The sequence below is a fragment of the Elephas maximus genome, chromosome 5 (genome assembly GCF_024166365.1).
Source record: "Elephas maximus indicus isolate mEleMax1 chromosome 5, mEleMax1 primary haplotype, whole genome shotgun sequence".
Lineage (NCBI taxonomy): Eukaryota > Metazoa > Chordata > Mammalia > Proboscidea > Elephantidae > Elephas > Elephas maximus.
Window position 1 is genome coordinate 112,539,001 of NC_064823.1, and position 18,832 is coordinate 112,557,832.

Consider the following 18,832-nt stretch of genomic DNA (forward strand, 5'->3'; position numbering starts at 1 on the left):
TTTTAAAACTCATATTGACAAGAAATACATTGTTTTTCAATTTCAGCAGTAAAGCCCATCATATAATTTCTTGAAATAATACGAAGTGTAGTATAAATGAAAGGCTATGAAATAAAATGGAATATAAATGTCTCTACTATTGTCTTCAGAACCCAAAACCAAGCCCCTTGCCGTCAAGTCGATTCTGACTCATAATCACCTTATAGGCCAGAGTATAACAGCTCAATATGGTTTGCAAGGCTGTAATCTTTAAGAAAACTGACCACCACATCTTTATCCTGTGGAGCAGCTAGTGGGTTCAAACAGTGTCATCCTTTGGTTAGCAGCCTCGTGCTTAACCATTGTGCCACCAGGGTTCCTACTATTGTATTCAGAACCAAAAAAACCAAACCATTGCTGTTGAGCCGAGTCCAACTCATGTAGACCTGCCCTACAGGGTTTCCAAGGAGCAGCTGGTGGATCTGAGCTGCCAACCTTTTGGTTAGCAGCCAAGCTCTTAACCACTACGCCACCAGGGCTCTACTACTGTATCGAGCTGACCTTAAATACTATAAACAAGTTAGCAAAAATAGTTGGAAGTAGCTAAACTGAAGGGAGGAATCTCTTTATCCCTTTGATGGGATTAGTTTCACATATTTAAAATTGGAATTTTAAAGATAAATTTAACTTTAAAAATGTGAAACTTCTTCTTCCCAAGGCCACTTATTTCGATTATTTATTTTTTAGTAGGTAAATTTTTACATGGAAATTGAAAAGAAAAATAGTCAGCAGAAAACTAATTTAGGTTTTAGAACTCACAGGAAATCATTAAGATTAGAAATATATATAATATAATATGATGTAATATAGAAATAAGATAATATGATGTTCCCATCGAGAATATGTGGAGACAAATGCTTTCATATTTGGGAGTTACACTAGTACTTCAGTTTTTCCCCAAGAGTCTTAATTTCTTCCAAATTAATGAGGATCTGGGAGCAAGCAATTCTTTATTTTTTCACTTAACAAATATTTGTTGTTTATTGTTCCTATTATATGGCACACACTATAATCTGTAATAAAAGATAAACACAGGTAACAAAAATTACATGACCTCTGCCCTTGTGGATATTACAGTCTACAAGAGGAGAAAGAAAGATACAGATGGAATTAAGCTGAAGTCTAAAAAAAGCTATGAATGAAGCAGTGCAGAGTATCATGAGAGCATATACTGGTACCTCTGGTTCCTAATGCAGTTTTGGTGGCCAGGAAAGGCTTCCCCCTTCACACTGAAAACTTCAATCAGGAAACTGAAACAAAATAAAACAAAACAAACAACCAAGAAAAGCAAAACTTCTCTCTAATATAGTGTGTTTACAAATGAAACTAGCCTACCAGTCACCAAAATTTGAACAAACCATCGAAGTTCTAAGCAGAACTTAATAAATGGATTACTGGCTGCGGGAATTTAGCATTATGGAAATTACTTAGGTCATTAATACATCACATGAAAATTTCCACATGCATCACTATTAATGTGAAAGATATGCCCTCCCCTTTGAAACCAATCATTGGTTTTAAAATGTCTCATTGGAAGTACATAGACTAAGAGGCAGTTGTTCGTACAGAACAAGGGGATACTGATTGGTTTAAAGCCAGGAAAGGTGTGCATCAGGGTTGTATCCTTTCACCATACTTAATCTATATGCTAAGTCAATAAATCAAGAAGCTGGGCTATACGAAGAACTCGGCATCAGGATGCAGATGACACAACCTCACTTGCTGTAAGTGAAGAGGACTTGAAGCACTTACTGATGAAGATCAAAGAATACAGCCTTCAATATGGGTTATATCTCATCATAAAGAAAACAAAAATCCTCATAACTGGACCAATAAGAAAAATCACGGTAAACAAAGAAAAGACTGAAATTGTCAAGGATCTCATTTTACTTGGATCCGCAATCAACACCCATGGAAACAGTGGTCAAGAAATCAAACGAAATTACTGCATTGGACAAATCTGCTATAAAAGACGTCTTTAAAGTGCTGAAAAGCAAAGATGTCACTTTGAGGACTAAGGTATTCCTGACCCAAGCCATGGTATTTTTAATGGCTTCATATGCATGCAAAAGGTAAGCAATGAATAAGAAAGAGCAAAGAACTGACACCTTTGAATTATGGTATTGGTGATGAATATTGAATATATCATGGATTGCCAGAAGAACGAACAAGTCTGTTTTGGAAGAAGAGCAGCCAGAGTGCTCCTTGGAAGCCAGGATGGTAAGACTCCATACTTTGGACTTGGTATCAAGAGGTCCAGTTCCTGGAGAAGGACATGATTGGTGAGGTAGGAAAAAAAAATAAGTATCAGTGGAGTCTATTGGGCCTCCCCATATAGCTTCCAAGGAGAGGCTAGTGGATTCCAACTGTCCACCTTTTGGTTAGCAGCTCAGCTCCTAATCACTGTGCCACCAGGGTAGAGGGCCAGTGTGAAAGAAGACCCTCAACAAGGTGGATTGACACAGTGACTTTAACAATGGGCTCAAACACAGTGAGGATGGTGCAGGACCCAGCAGTGTTTCTGTTGCCATAGGGTCCTTAAGAGTTGGTAGGGACTCCAAGGCACCTTACAACAACATTGGAAGTGCTTATCATTAGTCAATAAAACATTAAAGGTACAGTGCTTTTTATTTCAAGTCATCAGTGACCTAAGGCCATTTTTCTCCACTTTAATTTATGGTGTGCTCTCTGTCTCTTTTTGTCTCTGTCTGTCTGTCTCTGTCTCCCTCTCTCTCTCGCCTGAGCGCGCGCGCGCGGGCGCGCGCGCCCACACACAAACAGATTTTCTCTTTCCTCTCTCCGGAACCACCATCGCCCCTTCCCTAAAATGGTCAACCTCTGGAAGTAAATCAGCTCCATTCTGAAAGAGAACAGTGTCAAGTGTCGCAAGAAGCGAAAGTGATTTTGACCAGCCGTCGCCAGTCTCCATCTCCTTCCTCCCCTCCGGAAAAGGATGGAGAAGTGCAGCCCAGGGCTTGCGTGTGCCGGGTGGGGGGCGGGCATAGTAAAGAAATTTAGTGTCTTCAAAGCAATAGCTTGGTAAATGCGTTGATTACAGAGTTAGGCTCAAGTCTACTTCCTAACAGTTTGGCTAGGGTTTGCCCAGTGAGTTGTAACCCGTTTAACAAGGAAAAATCTTTTTTTTTCTTCGCCCCACCCCCACCACCTAGGGTCCCAACGGTTATTTCAACCCTGCCTTGATCCCCTCCTCTCCCCACTGCTCTCCACCCCCATTCCGGCAATCCCGCCCTTCCTTTCTCCACCTCCAGACTTGAAAATGGGTACATGAAACGAACAGGTCCCCGCACAACCTAAGGAGATTTGAGATTCATTGGTTAGATCCAAATCCCAGCGGGAGGGAGGAGACTGGATGGGAGAAGGAGATGCTAAGCATTGTTGGGGGCCGGGACCAGCTTGGGGGTGAGGTTGGCGACAACGGAGGAGGGACCAGGGACCTTCGCATTCTTCCCGAGTTAATGGGCTGGCAAACTTGTTCAGCCTTGCTGGCGAGCTCGCCAACGTTACCCCCGAAATCTTCAGGTTCGGCCACGAAAGAGTGTTGCGCGGTATACAAAGCTCCACGTACACAAGGCAAGCTCAGCGCGAAAGGCTGGGGCGAGGACAGGCAGGTTCCGCCTCCCTCGGGTCCGCGTGCACACACACGCCCACCGCGGCTCCGGCTGCTGAGCGCGGGCGAGTGTTGAGCGCGAGTGTGCGCACGCCGCCCGGAGCCCTTCTGCCCTCTCCTCGCACCCTGCTTGGGGCATCTTGAGAGCCTGGAAACGGGAACAGGCTTAAAGTATGGCATGTTGCAAAGATGGTTTCTGCCAAGAAGGTGCCCGCGATCGCGATGTCCGCCTTGGTCAGTTTCGCCCTCCTGCACTTGCTGTGCCTGGCGGCTTGGTGAGTTCTCAGGGGGTGCTGGGGCAGGGGGTGGGGGGAGAAGGGGTCAGTTCCCGGCCCCCTCCAGCCACCACCGCTCTCAGGGCGAGCCAAACACTTCAGTCGCCACTTTAAGGTCAGGGATGGGAGCCCGGCCCGAGGGGCGCTGGTGCAAGAAGCGTATGGATTTTGGGGTGCGTGTGCGCAGAGCGCGCTTTCCCTGACCGTTTCTTCCTGCTCCTTTCCAGCCCCTAGTCTTGCCTTCTTTGGCTGGGGGCAAGCAACTCTTTCCCTAGAAGATAGACCTAATTCCACCTGTTTTCTGGTCTATTCTTAAAATAATTCCTTCCGCCTCTGATTTTTTTTTTTAATAAAAAAATTTTTTTTTCGCTTGCAGTTTAAACGAATCCCCAGGACAGAACCAAAAGGAAGAGAAATTATGCCCGGAAAATTTTACCCGCATTCTGGACAGTTTACTCGATGGTTATGACAACAGGCTGCGCCCTGGATTTGGGGGTATGAACGATTTCAAACGCGCCAGTGTGTCCTGTCTGTCCCTCTCTCCGTCTGCCTGTCTGTTTGTCTGTGGGAATATCATTAGGTATGGCTCGCGTGCAAAAAAGAAAAAAAAATCTCTCTTCTCTCTTCGTGAGACCTATGACAAGAAGCCCGCCCCCACCCGTGCTTTCTCATCTCCCTGCCCCCTCAGAGGCTTTGCCTCTCCCCCACACTAATTACCTCCTGGGACCTGACTGCTGGGTGGGGGAAGTTGGAGGGGAAGAGTCAAAAATAGGATCTCGGGGTTGAGCTGCCCGGCTGCACTGCGTGCTGAGAGCAGAGTTTTCCTGACCGTGGCTGTTTCGCACAGAGCAGGATGCACTTAAGGCAGCTGATCCAAAGTCCCCTGTCCTCCCACGTGTCTGTCCCTCTGCCAAAACCTCCACTGGTGTTCTACCTAGGACAGAATCTGGGACATGAAGCTATCTGCTCTGCTAGAAAGAACCCAGTGCCCTTCTGCTCTCTTCTCCAGTGGGATGAGTTTTTACTTTCTTTGGCGAGGTGGCATTTCCTTCCCTCCTAAGACTTTGGAGTCAGAGCTATTTAAGATTTATTCTTCCTTCAACAAATATTTATAGCAAACCTAATAGAGGCACTTCCACTAGCACTCCCGTTGCTCTTTTTCATACTCATATTTCTTTTCCTTATGTAATGAGCACCTAAGTGGCAAGCATAGTGCTAAGGCACTAGGTTCACAGAAGTCTTAAGATAGAGTTCTTGACCTCAAACACTCTCAGTCCAATTCAGAGAGGACAAGTATTTGCTAGGGTCACATCTCCCAGGTCTTCTGACTGCAAAGTCTCTGTTCTTTCCACTACAGGGCGCTAGTTCCCACAGCAAACCAAACCCACCGCAGTGGAGTGATTCCAACTCCGAGGACCCTAGAGGACAGAGTAGAACTGCCCCAAACGATCTCCAAAGCTGTAAATCTTTATTGAAGCAGACTGCCACATCCTTCTCTCCAAGGAGGTTAGTAGGTTTGAACTGCTGACCTTTTGGTTAGCAGCCCAGCTTTAACTACTGCACCACCAGGGCTCATTACTGAGCTAGTTAACCCATTGACCTCCAGTCGAGTCCGACTTATAAATGAGCCCTGGTGGCACAATGGTTAAGTGCTTGTCTGCTAACTGAAAAGTTGGCGGTTCAGACTCACCTAGCAATTAGAACCCACCCAGTCCTGCCACAGGAGAAAGGCCCTTCGAACTGCTCCCATAAAGATTACAGCCTAGAAAAAAACTATGGATTAGTTCTATTCTGAGGTCACTGTGAGTCAGAATCGATTTGAGGGCGCCTTACAACAAATAACAAATGAGTTGAACAAGACATAGGCCCTATCTTAAAGGAGCTTCTATTCTAGTAGTAGTAATAATAATAGTGACCACTAATATTTTATTTAAATTAATTTTTATATTTAAATGTTCATACGTGCCAGGCATTTTTCAGACATGTTTAGTCCTCACAACAAACCTGAGAGAAAACTGTCACCATCTCTATTTAACAGATGAAGAAATGGAGGCTTGGAAAGTTAAATAAGTAGTCCATGGTCACAGAGTTAGCCTCAGGCTGTGTATTTAAAAGACACACACTGCAGTCTGGTATGGTATCAGACACTATGTGTTGAGTACCCTTTAGTATTAGCAGCATGGAGGGATTTTAAGCTTCCTATTTAGGGTGTATGGAAACCCTGGTGACGTAGTGGTTAAGAGCTATGGCAGCTAACTAAAAGGTTGGCAGTTCAGATCTAGGCGCTTCTTGGAAACCCTATGGGGCAGTTCTACTCTGCTGTATAGGTTCTCTGTGAGTCGGAATTGACTCAACGGCAATGGAATCAACTTGACAGCAATGGTTTTTTTCTTTTTTTTTTTTAGGGTATGTGGGAGACGGAAGAACAGAGAAAGTAAGAGTAGGAAGCAGGACATCCTTATAAAAGAGGGCATCATTAGATATGATGTAGAAGGAGCCTGGCCCTATAGGCTGAAGGGAATTGCTCCTGATAGAGTAGTGGGGTCTCAGGTTAGAGCTGGATGATTCTTTGGAGACCACTTACTGGTAGTCTCCTTCTTCTCCTTAAAAGATGAGGACACTGAGGACTAGAAAGGGAAAGTGACTTATACAGGGACACAGAGCCAATTAGTAATAGGCTGGGATCAGGTCTTCTGAATTCTAGACCATTGTTCTCTGGATTTTATTCAGGAGGTCATGGCGAGCCATTGAGTGCATTAATTTAGTCTTTATATGTTGACAGTGATAAAGATGGATGAGAAGCGTGAAAGATTCGGATTCTTTTCATGTTGCCTCTCCAGGGTTAGGTTACTCAGCACTGCATTTGCTTTTATGCAATCTGAAAAGAGACTTCATTACAAAAGTGAATCATTTGTCAATGTACCATCTTTCATAAGTGACTGGGGAATTATCATTTTGTATCAAAATAGTTTTATGGAGAATATTTCAGATGATTTGATACCATATAGGACTATCTTACATCAGTAAAAGAGAATTTATCTGCACATAAAGATTTTAAACCTGACATTTCAAGTAAAGAACAAAAATAACAGAAGTAACAAATCACACATAGTTTAAATATGCATTAGAGAGTTGATGTATCTGAAAATAAATGAAAGTGAAAAGTTATATCTGAAACTATGTCATTTTATTATTAACTGTTGAAAATAATGTCTTCCCGGTTGGTTAAAATGCAAGCTATAATGCAAAAGGAAGATGGGATTCATTGGAAATGGATCCTTTTTATCATCTACCCTCTCACATAACATTATTCAGACAATGTGAGCTATTGCTGGATTTTGGTTTAACCTCAGCATTGCCACAATGTCTCAAGGGCATTATTAATCATTTTGCTTTTCACTGACAACAGTCTGTATTACCCACCCTGGAGATAGTTTTGTAGTTTCATGGTGAGGAGTTGAATTCACCTTACTTCAAGTGTTAGCAGTTGATTAGTCATTAAAAATTTACTGTATGGCATATTGACATTTTTTTTTACTCTCTCATAATTATTTGTGATAAATGTGATTCATTTTTTAGAAGTGGGTCATTGTCTGTAAATATGTAGTATTTCACATGTAACAGAGGAATAATAATTCTCACCTGCCCCAAAAATGTGTAATCTGTTATAAACGTGCACCACTGAAAATAATAAGAAAGCTCATTTTTAACCCAGACTCTTAGATACCGTATGTGTGATCCCTTCTTTGGCATTTTATACTTTGTGGGAAGTTTGACATTTGGAAAGTAAATGAAAACAATTCAGATCTGACCAGTGTGCTATAAATAGAGATTTACTTCCTTGTTCCTTTAATCCTAGTTATGTGCTTTGTGGAGCATTTACTTTATATCTGTTTATACAACTTTGCTGTATTCCATTTAAAATAAAGCTGAAAGCAAAGATGTGAATTGAAATTGGATGGTTTGTGATTGCTCAGTAGGCCAGGCAGGGGCTGAAATAGATTTGGAAACGAAATTACATATTTTTAACTCCTTAGCACAGCTTGCAATGGGGAAATAAAAGAAACTGAAATGGCTTTCTTCTTTTCATCCCTCTAGGATCTCCTTTCCCTTGATTCCCACATTCTCCCATTGGGGAGGGAAAGGGAAAGGTGAGGAGAGAAGGAAGGAGGCATGGTGAGAGAAGCTGTCTTGGGATTCCTGAAGGGGTTTAAGTTCTTTCAGCCTCTGACAAATCAGCCTGCTATCATTCTGAAGTAGTTTCCACCTGCCTAGAAGTGGCACACACATGAACCTTTCCAAAAGGACCTAGAAAACTATTCCTCTGTGTTCTTACTCGTTTTCAACACTGTTAATCCCTTCTTAAAAATGCAAAGCTAGGGTATGAACCACCAGGAGATAGTCTAGGAACCTTGCCCTTACTCATTTTCCATGTAATGAAGAGTTGCACAGCGTTTTGTGTATCCTCATCTTTTATGGACACTTGACCTGGAATAACAAATACTTCTGATTTACTTGGTTGTCTTGGATCATCTTCCACAAGCTCTCTGAAATGGGAAAGAAGCCTTAGGGTCAATTTTGCAAGGCTGCCCTCTTTCATAGTAACACTGCACATTAATGGCGTCTTCTGTAGCATTCAAGATATTTTCATATGCAATAGCTAATAAGCTTATCACAACAATGCAATAAGAGAAGCAGGGCATGGTCATCCCTCTATTAGAGAAGAGGCTAAAAAAAAAATTCAATGAATTGACCAGTATCACTACAGCTGATTGAAAAGCTGCAACTCACACTCCAATCCTCAAACCCTTAGTGAGGCAACTGGCCTATTGCTACATCCACATTGAAGGTTTTCTTTCATCATCAAGTGCCTAATTCTCTTGAATACACCTTACTATTACTTAGCTAAGTAGGTCATTAAAATAAGCAAAACTACATTTCCTGCAGAAGAGTGAAATGAGAACTTTTATTATAAACTTCTAATGGCATTTTTAAATGAAAAAGCACATATGGAAGTTTTTCTTACATTTAGATTTACTTGGAATATTCTTCCTATACAAATCAAAATATCCTTGCAATGTTTTCAAACTATCTATATTTCCATCTAAAATTTAATGTGTCATGTGATAACTTTAACAGAGAATATATTTTTTAGAATATACAGATGAAAAGAACATTTCAAATTCACAAAGCAACAGAAAAATATAGTTTCATTCTTATTTGACTCACTGATTCATTCATTTGTTGAACCAATGGGTATTGAGAGCCTACTATGTGTCAAGAACAATATTAGGTTGTGAGGCTGTAACTCTGAATCAAGCCTCATGGACCTTACTGCTTAACAATGGACACATAAAAATAGCACAGAAACTAATAACAAAATAATTACACTAAAATTCTAACAGATAATCCGTTAGAATTATAAAATAGAGAATAAATTGGGTGAGGGATCCATTTCGGTTATTTCAAGGAATACTTTTAAACTGACACTTAGAGTTTCCAGGCATGGAAAAAGTAGGAGAAAAGTTCTTAGACAAAAAGAAAGGAACAGGTGCAAAGATTTTAAGGTGGATAATAGATTTAGTATGATTTAGACATTGAAAGGACTCTAGTGTGACTCTAGCAAGCAAGCAAGAGGAAGAATCTCATAGGATTAGGTGGGGAGGTAGGCAGAGCTTAGATTATTCTCTTAGTGAAACTGAAAACCATTGGAGTTTACGGGAGGGATGGTATGATGTGACTCCTACTGTAATGCCATTCCTCTGAACTCTACAAAAGCAGAAAGTTTTAGAAAAGGAGGCGGGAGCATCTTGGAAGCAGGGAGAGCAATGAAGAAACTACTTTGGTGATTCCCTTAAGTTGATGGTGTCTTGGAATAGGTGGAAGAGATAGTAAAGATGGTTATAATTGGATAAAAGTGAGATATATTTTAGAGGTATAATTCAACAAAGAATTAGTGATGGACTAGATACAGGTGGCAAAGGAAATGGAGAAATAAATGACTATAGGTATCTATTTTGAGAAACTGGGAAGAGAATGGTTTCATTGAAAGTTGGGGAGGACTGAAGGAGGACCAGTAAGGGGAAAAGTCAATAGTTCATGTTTGGAAGTGCTGAGCTTAGGATGCATGTGTTGCATGCTAGTGGTTATTGTCTGAAGCTCAGAGGTCAGAGGAGAGGTTGTCTGGTGATATACAAGAGAGTCATGAGCATAGAAAGCTGTGATAATAGATGTAGAGAGGAGTATATAGAGTGAAGAGAAGAGAGCCCAGGACTAAGCCCCCAAGAATGCCAACATTTGAGGAAGGGCAGAAAAGGTAGAATTCTCAAAAGAGAATAAGGAAGAGTAGACAGTGATATAGTAGGACAATTAGGAGAGTGTAAAGTTACAGAAATCAAGAAAATGGAATGTCTTAAGAAAGAGGAATAGAAAACCTCTGTCAAATACTTCTTAGATATTAAGATGAGAACTGGCCACATAGAAAAAATTTGTTTCAGTTATTTTTCATTAATCACTTAATATGTGCCAGGCACTGTTCTAGGGTGGCACTGGGGATGTAAACAATATAGAATTTTCTGCCTTCATGAGCTTATATTCTAGTGGAGGAAACAGAAAATAATTAAGAAAAATCATTAAAATATAGAGTGTGTCGGATGTCAATAACTGCTATAGAGTTTAAATATAAAGTGTGTGGGGCGGTTGCAGTTTTAACTAAAGTAGTTAGGGAAGACTAAATTGAGAAGGGGATATTTGAGCAATGATCCTAAGTAGGTAAGAGAGTAAGCCATATTTGGGGCAGGGTCTTCTGGTTAGGAATTTTAAGTGCAAACGTATTGATCAAGTGCCTAGGATATCGATGTTTATGCATTCCATTTCATTTTTGATGACTTCCAATTTTCCTAGATTCATACTTCGTACATCACAGGTTCCAATTATTGATGGATGTTTTCAGCTGTTTCTTCTCATTTTAAGTCGTGCCACATCAGCAAATGAAGGTCCTGAAAACTTTGCTCCATGTACATCATTCAAGGTGACTCTACTTTGAGGAGGCAACCCTTCCCCAGTCCTATTTCCAGTGCTTCCAACCTGAGGGGCTCATCTTTCAGCACTGTATCAGCCAATAATCTGCTGCTATCCATAAGGTTTTCATGGGCCAGTTTTTTTCAGAAACAGATCGCCTGGTCCTTCCTCCTAGTCTGTCTTATCTGGTGCAACAAGACCTCTGTAAGGTGTTAGAAACCAAAGATGGCACTTTGAGGACTAAGGTGCTCCTGACTCAAGTCATGGTATTTTCAAATGCCTCATATGCATGCAAAAGCTAGGCAATGAATAAGGAAGACAGAAGAAGAATTGATGCCTTCGTTGACAAAGAATATTGAATATATCATGGACTGCCAGAAGAACAAACAGATTTGTCTTGAAAGAAGTAAGCCAAAATGATCCTTAGAATCGAGAATGGCAAGACTTTGACTCATGTACTTTGGACATATTATCAGGAGGGACCAGACCCTGGAGAAGGACATCATGCTTGGTAAAGTAAAAGGTCATTGAAGCTCAGAGGTCAGAGGAGAGGTTGCCTGATGATATACAAGAGAGTCATGAGATGGATTGACACAGTGGCTGCAATAATAGGCTCGAACATAGCAACAATTGTGAGGATGGCGCAGGACCTGGCAGAGTTTCGTCCTGCTGTATATGGGGCTGCTATGAGTCAGAACAAACTTGACGGCACTTAACAACAATAACAGCATCATCAGTGATTTTTGACAGGAGCAGTTTTGTTGATGTGCGTGTGAAAGCCTGATTGGGGTGGGTTCAGGAAAGGATGGGAGGAGTTTTTTTTTTCTGGGCATTTGTAAACAGGAACAGAGAAATGGAGTGGTAGATGGGGAACTAAGTACAATCAAGAGAGCTTTTTTAAAAAATGAGGGAAATAAGCACATTCATAGTTTTTTGAACCTGGTGAGATCAATGCTATGGAGAGTAGAACACTGATGATATTGACCAAAGGAATCTCAGTGCATCCTGGGCACAAAAACCAGATTATAATGGATGATAGAGTGAATTGTTGTTGGGTGCCTTCAAGTCAACCCCATGTGACATAGTCAAACTGCCCCAGAGGGTTTCCTTGCTTCCTTTATAGACACAGGACTTTTTCCTGTGGTGCTGCTGGGTGGGTTCAAACCTCCAACATTTCGGTTAGCCAGCACTTCACCATTGTACCACCAGGGCTCCTTGATCCTTGATAGAGTAAGTAAAAAAAAATTTTTTTTTTTTTTTTTTTTAGAGTAAGTAGGAAGGAAAAAAAATGGACTGTGTGTAGATTTTTTTTTCTCAGAATTTTATTATAGGGACCAGGAAAAGAGGGAAGGTTTGCTTATTTATTTATTTAGATTAAAAATACCATAACACGATTGTGTACTAAATGGTCATAAACTAATAGAGGATAAGTTAATATTGGAGTAGAAAGAAAAGATAACTCAAAAAGGGAAGTCCTTGAGGAGACAAGAAAGGATAGAATCCAGAACACACATTTATTTTCTTATACTCTTGGTTTAACAAAAAAAAAGATATAAGGTGTTATCTTACATTTGGAAATCCTGGTGGTGTAGTGGTTAAGTGCTACGGCTGCTAACCAGGAGGTCAGCAGTTCGAATCCACCAGGTGCTCCTTGGAAACTCTGTGAGGCAGTTCTACCCTGTTCTGTAGGGTCTGTATGAGTCGAAATCAACTCAACGGCAGTGGGTTTGGTTTGGATCCTATATTTACATTTTCTTTAAGGCAAGCATTTGTAGAAATGTGTGTGGTGCTTTCTGAAACAGGCACTGTAAAATCTAGATATAGGATATTAGTAACTTGATGGATATTTAGAAAATACTTCACTGGGTTAGCTTTCTTTTAGATGAAAATATATATCAACTTACATTTGTATGTAAGTCAAGAAATAGCTGCTTTATTCTCTAGACCTTATTTATTTCCTGATAAGCCTCAGGTGCACAGAATTGGATTCTGGATTAATGATCCTTGGCTCATAACATACTCTCATTATTGGGCCATTTATAGCCTTCTTTTTATCCATCCATCCATCAATTTCTTTACTCAGTTTATTCATTTCTTATAATAAACATTAATTAAACCATCAACCAGCAGAAAGAGTAGGACCTTGACAACTTCTATTCTGTTATGTGGTCCTCCTTATTTTATCTTCCTGTCTTCCCCACCCAAAGTATAACCACCATTCTGAATCCTTTTAAAATCCTTACTTTTCTTTCAATATAGCTTTATCTCATCTTTATTTATTAAAGTATATTTTAAATTTTTAGTTGTTTTGAACATGCTATATATCTAATCTTTGATACTTTTCCACTTAATTTTATAATGTTAAGAATCATCCTTATGGTTGCATATTGCTATAGATTATTCATTTTAATTTCATATGATATCCCCATTGCATATGAATCAGCTTATTCATCTGCTCTGTTGGCAGTAGGCATTTTGCGTTTTCCTAAGACTGTGTTCCTGAGAATATTCTGGCTCAAATTTCCTGCTGTAAATGTGCAAGAGTTTCTTTCGCATATATAACCCAAAACAGATTTTTCTGGGTTTATTGTAAGTAGGAGTTCAATTTTTCATATTGATTTACTGGTTTTAATTATTTACAAAGTAGACATGGATTGATAAAGGATAGTAAGAAACAGTAGTCACTAATATTTAATGTCATTTCTAAAAAATAAATGAAGATTCTAGAATTCTCTAGAGTTTTCTGCGTTCTTACTAGTATAAATAGATATCTGTTGTCTTCGTTTAATATTAGCAAGGCTGATATCCTTATATTTTCTAAATATAGAGACAAATAAGATTAGAGATTTCTTTAAATATTTTGTTGAAGAATACTTGTTATTGTTGAAGACACAGCAGTAATGTTCTGTAAGATGTAGTTGGACACGCAGATCTAGGTGGCTGACAATTGGAACTGTTTCAAGTGCATAGCTGAGGAGGTAATGTGGAGAACAAGAATTGGCATGAGCAAAACCAACTTAGGTCTTCCTCCTGGTGTGACAGCAAATTAGATATTGTACTTGGAGAAGTAATTAAAAAGTGATGCCCTTTGATTAGGCCTATACTGATAAAGTAAACAGTGGTAAGTTATCTGATATTGTTAATTGCCTCCCCACTTTCCAAGCAAGTTAGATTCATTAATTAGATAAGAGCAATTACCTTGAATTTGATCTTTGTGGTCTTGGCTCTTTCTTTCAAAGATGTTGACGATCACCTTATTTGCCTTAAGGACTCTTCTCCTTATTCCGGGTATTAAAAACTGTTTCCCTGTTATTAGAGAAATACAATTTTAAAATAAAAGTGATCATCAATGTTATATAAATGCATATAAAATTATGGGATGAAGTCCTTCCAAGCTCAAAATTATCTGGTTTCTATGTAATTATGCCCTTAGTAAGGTTGATTTGAGCATCCTAAACAGTAGTGTTGAAGGAATGTCTCTAAGAATTTGTATTAATTTCATAAACCAAACTCATTGCTCTGGAGTCATTGCTGACTCATAGCAACCCTATCTACAGATAGAGAAGAACTGCCCCAAGGTGTCCTTTTCTAGTGATTGGTCTTTCCAAGGCTGTGATCTTTATGGAAGCAAACTGCCATGTCTTTCTCCTGCACAGCGGCTGGTGGGTTTGAACTGCCAACCTTGCAGTTAGCACTGAGTGCTTAATCACTGTGCCACTAGGGTGCTTTTCTTAATTACATGGTGACCATTATTCACTGAAAGCTGATTTATCAGAAACATGTTACATTTAAGGCCTATGATTGGTTCTGGGAGAGGATACACATATAAACAAGACACAGTGTTTTAATCAGGAAATATTTTTGGCTTAACTGATACAACAAATGAATCCCAGTAATTTCTCTTTTGGGGAGGTTTTAAAATCATTACTGGAGATAATATTAGGAGTACAATCAAACCCTTAGTTATTCAGCACCTAGTATGTGAAAAGCACTGTGCTAGTTTGGGACTTCAAAGAGTATAAATACCTCATCTTTGCTCTTCTCAAGGGGAGAAAGATCCAAACAGGCTGTAATAAGAGTAAAGGCATAAAAAGTGCTACAGGGACATAGTTCAGAAACTACTTATGAACAAAATAGGAAATGTAGGTCTAGCATGTTATATACTAGACATAACATTCCACATTTGCTTAAATAATTGATTGTTTATTATTTTATAATATAACCTAGAGTAGTAAGACTAGAACACACTTTGGAGAGCAATTGTTAGTTGCCATTGAGTAGGCTCCAACTCATGGAGACCCCATGTATAACAGAACAAAACATCGCCCAGTCCTGGGCCATCTTTATGATCGTGGGTATGTTTAAGTCCATTGTTGTGGTTATTGTGTCAGTCCATCTCATTGAGGTTTCCCCTTGTTTTTGCTTACCTTCTACTTTATCAAACATGGAGTCATTTTCTAGCATTTGGTGCTTTCTGATGATGCATCCAAAGTAAGTGAGCCAAGCAATATGGAAAAGTTAGAATTCTAGCTCTGAAATACAATAATTAACCTTGACGGACTTGTACCAACTTTGATGAGCTCAGTTTTCATATCCATAAAATTCTGATGAGAATACCTTTCTTGGAAAGTGTTGTGAAGATTAATGAGATAGCATATGGGAAAAGTGTAGTGTTCTACCTGGCATATGGTATACCTATAATAAATAGTAATTACTATATCTCTACTTATTCCTCTTTGGGAAAAATCCATCCCCTTTGAGCAGTTACAGCCATATGTGTCCCTTGACCTGTCCACTTTTCATCCCCACTGCCACATTCCTAGTTCAGGCCACCATCATCTCTCAACTGAACAAATATACTGACCAAACCAAACCTGTTGCTGTTAAGTCAATTCCGACTCATAACCACCCTATAGGACAAAGTAGAAGTGCCCCATAGGGTTTTCAAGGCTGTGATCTTTACAGAATCATACTGCCACATCTTTCTCCCCTGGAGTGGCTGGTGGGTTTGAACCACCAACCTTTCAGTAAAAAATATTGAAATGGCAAATGCTTCATTATATACAATCTTATCACAATAAAAAATATTAATCAAATTAAAAAAAAAAAAAAGTCATAGCCTCAAAACTCTGACCACAAATCTAGAGTGACCTTCCCAGTTACTCATTCTTTTATTGGCCCGTTTTGTTCCTTCTGAGGAATGATAGCATTCTGTCATGTAACTCTTTTCTTTATTATTTATAATCTGACTCCCCAGTAGCATGCTGACTCCTTGAGGCAGCAAACTTGTGAGTTTTTTGTAACCAATCTAGTGCCAAAGCTTGGCATGGAACCTGGCACACAGCAAGTGTTCACTCAATGTTTGTTGAATGAGTGACTGAATGAAATCCCTTTACCAATCATGTTTTTAGAATCTCATTCAACCACAAAGAGCATTTTCTCTGATAGTTCCAAATGCCCAACATAATGTGGTCCTTCCTTTTCAGATTCACCTGGGTTAAAGACTTAATAGGCCATATTTCTGAGACTAGTTAGAAGTGGTGGATTTATAATAAAACCAGCTGCATCAAATTTCCAGGGTAATTTTAATGTTGAATGAAAATTTCTATAATAGTTTTTTTAGTTTGGGGAGGATTAAACATTATGGAAGTTGATCTGAACTAGAAATTGACACTTAACTCTGAAACATGGGCACAGCACAACATCCATTCTCTCACTGAAATCTTTTTATTAAAGGTTTACTTATTTTTATGCAAAACTTTGTAGTAGTTTATGCAACCCTTGATTGTAATTGGTTATTGTAATTTGCTCTGAATACCCAGTATTCATATGCATTAATTTTTAGCAATTAACATTTGTCCACAGCAATTTCTCAAGATGTTAAAAATTTTAAGTGCCATTCTTAGTAATGGTAATTCTACCGGCATTTGTTTTTAGGTGGTATCTTAAATATTTGTGTTTGCTGGAATAATAGAGTATTTCTTTTGCATGTCGAAGGTCAATGTTTTATATGCAGTGTTTAGGTGGGTATTTCTTTATATAATTTCTGGATAACTACTTTGATGAGGAACTTGCATTTTGTTTTCTTATAAATAAACACTATCTGACTTAGTGTAAATGTAAGATGCCCCTGTTAATTAAAAACTACAGGCTACAGAATGGCAGTGTACAGATTGAGATCTTTTCCTGCCACTGGATATTCCAAAATGAAACTAGTAAGCCCGTTGAGAATAAAGTTAGTAAATTCTCTAGGACAGGGTTACAAGGACAAGAGGATGAGCATATTCTGTTTTCAAATGCCAGACTTGTCAAATTGCTTTGATGGCCTTACCAAGGAGAATTAGAAGCAAAACTGCAAGTAGATAGAAGATCCCCTTTTGGGTTGAGTGTGTTGTTCCTAAAGGAATCTTACCTCCTCCTTTGGTGAGTAGAGGGTATCACTCTACTTCTTCTCTTACCTGAAGTTACTTTTCATTTCAGGATAATTGCTCTAAAGTTTGAGGGTATCTAAAAGAACGGAACACAGACTTAATCATTTCTTGGTTGGGGACTTGCTTAGCTAGAGGGCAAGGTGTATAGTCAGGCTCCAGTAGAGTAGATGAAAGAGTGATGGACGTCACTGAGAGTCTGGTGGGGTGGGGGCAAAGTTGTCTTCCTTGAATTACTGATTATTTCTAAAGGTTGGATCTTCATGTGGTCACAGGCTTCAGTGTTGGAACCTTAGAAAACAATAACATCTAGGGCTTCTGGTTTGACAGACGTAACCTAATGGAGGAACAGAGTATTTTGTATCAGAAAAATACAACCTGGGGTCACCAGCTGGGGATTAATCTGAAAATGTAGCTGGGTCTTCATTACCAATGCCTCTTGCAGCTACAGGCAGTCCCTGGGTTAGGAACGAAATCCTTTCCTGAGTGTGTCTGTAAGAATTTGCAGATAAATCAGAACAGGTATAAAGGGTTTTTTGAGCCTAACTTACTATTCTTCAGCCTTACTTTAGTGCAAGAAACCCCTGGTGGTGTAGTGGTTAAGAGTTCGGCTGCTGACAAAAAAGGTCGACAGTTCGAATCCGCCAGAAGCTCCTTGGAAACCCTGTGGAGCAGTTCTACTCTATCATATAGAGTTGCTATGAGTCAGAATAGATGTGAGGGCAGTGGGTTTGGTTTTTTTTTTTTTTTGGCGCAAGAAAAGGCTGTAAGCCTTTTCAGTGATTTAAAAGCTGCATATGCAGCAAGCGAAGGTGATTGTGATGAAGAATTTGTTGCCAGTAGGGGTTGGTCCAGTTGTTTCAAAGTGAAGGCAGATTTACAAAACATTAAAGGGCAAGTATGATTTGTCCGGAAACCCTGGTTGCATAGTGGTTAAGAACTACTGCTGCGAACCAAAAGGTTGGCAACTGGAATCCACCAGGTGCTCCTTGGAAACTCTATGGGGGCAGTTCTACTCTGTCCTATAGGGTTGCTATGAGTCGATAATCGACTCCACGGCAGTGGGTTTGGGTTTTTGTTTTTTTTTTTTTTAATGAGTTGTCCATAAATCGGATGTTTATAACCCAGGGATTTACTGTATTTGGGATTGAATTCTTCATCAGCAGTGCCTTTTGGGCCTTGAATTCATCCTCAGCTAATTGATAGAAAATGACCTAGATGAACTGAGATAACTTACAGAAAGCAGATCACAGAACCTTGCAAGGAGCAGCTGAAGGGGAGTTTTTATCACGCTTCTGTCTTTTCTTCCTGCTCCTTTCCCATATGAATACGTTCAGGAAAAACTTAGAGCTAGGGAATGTAAGGACAATCTTCTTCCCACAGCCTCTAGTCTAAACTGTTGAAACCGGAAGTCTGGCTTGCCTTGGGGTATAAGGGAGAAC

The 18,832-nt window shown here is 39.7% G+C and overlaps 1 protein-coding gene across 2 annotated transcripts in view; it reads left to right on the forward strand.

Moving 5' to 3' along the window:
- The first annotated feature begins 3,773 nt into the window (after positions 1-3,773).
- The window catches only part of GABRA4 (gamma-aminobutyric acid type A receptor subunit alpha4), a 105,846-nt gene continuing 90,787 nt past the window's right edge, over positions 3,774-18,832 (forward strand). Inside the window, exons 1-2 of one of the 2 annotated variants that reach the window (XM_049886304.1) lie at positions 3,774-3,942; positions 4,319-4,437. In XM_049886304.1, coding sequence (XP_049742261.1) covers positions 3,857-3,942; positions 4,319-4,437 — 205 coding nt within the window. In that variant the 5' untranslated portion in view covers positions 3,774-3,856. Of the gene's footprint in view, positions 3,943-4,094; positions 4,116-4,318; positions 4,438-18,832 lie in introns of those variants that run through there. The other variant, XM_049886305.1, reaches the window with a different exon arrangement.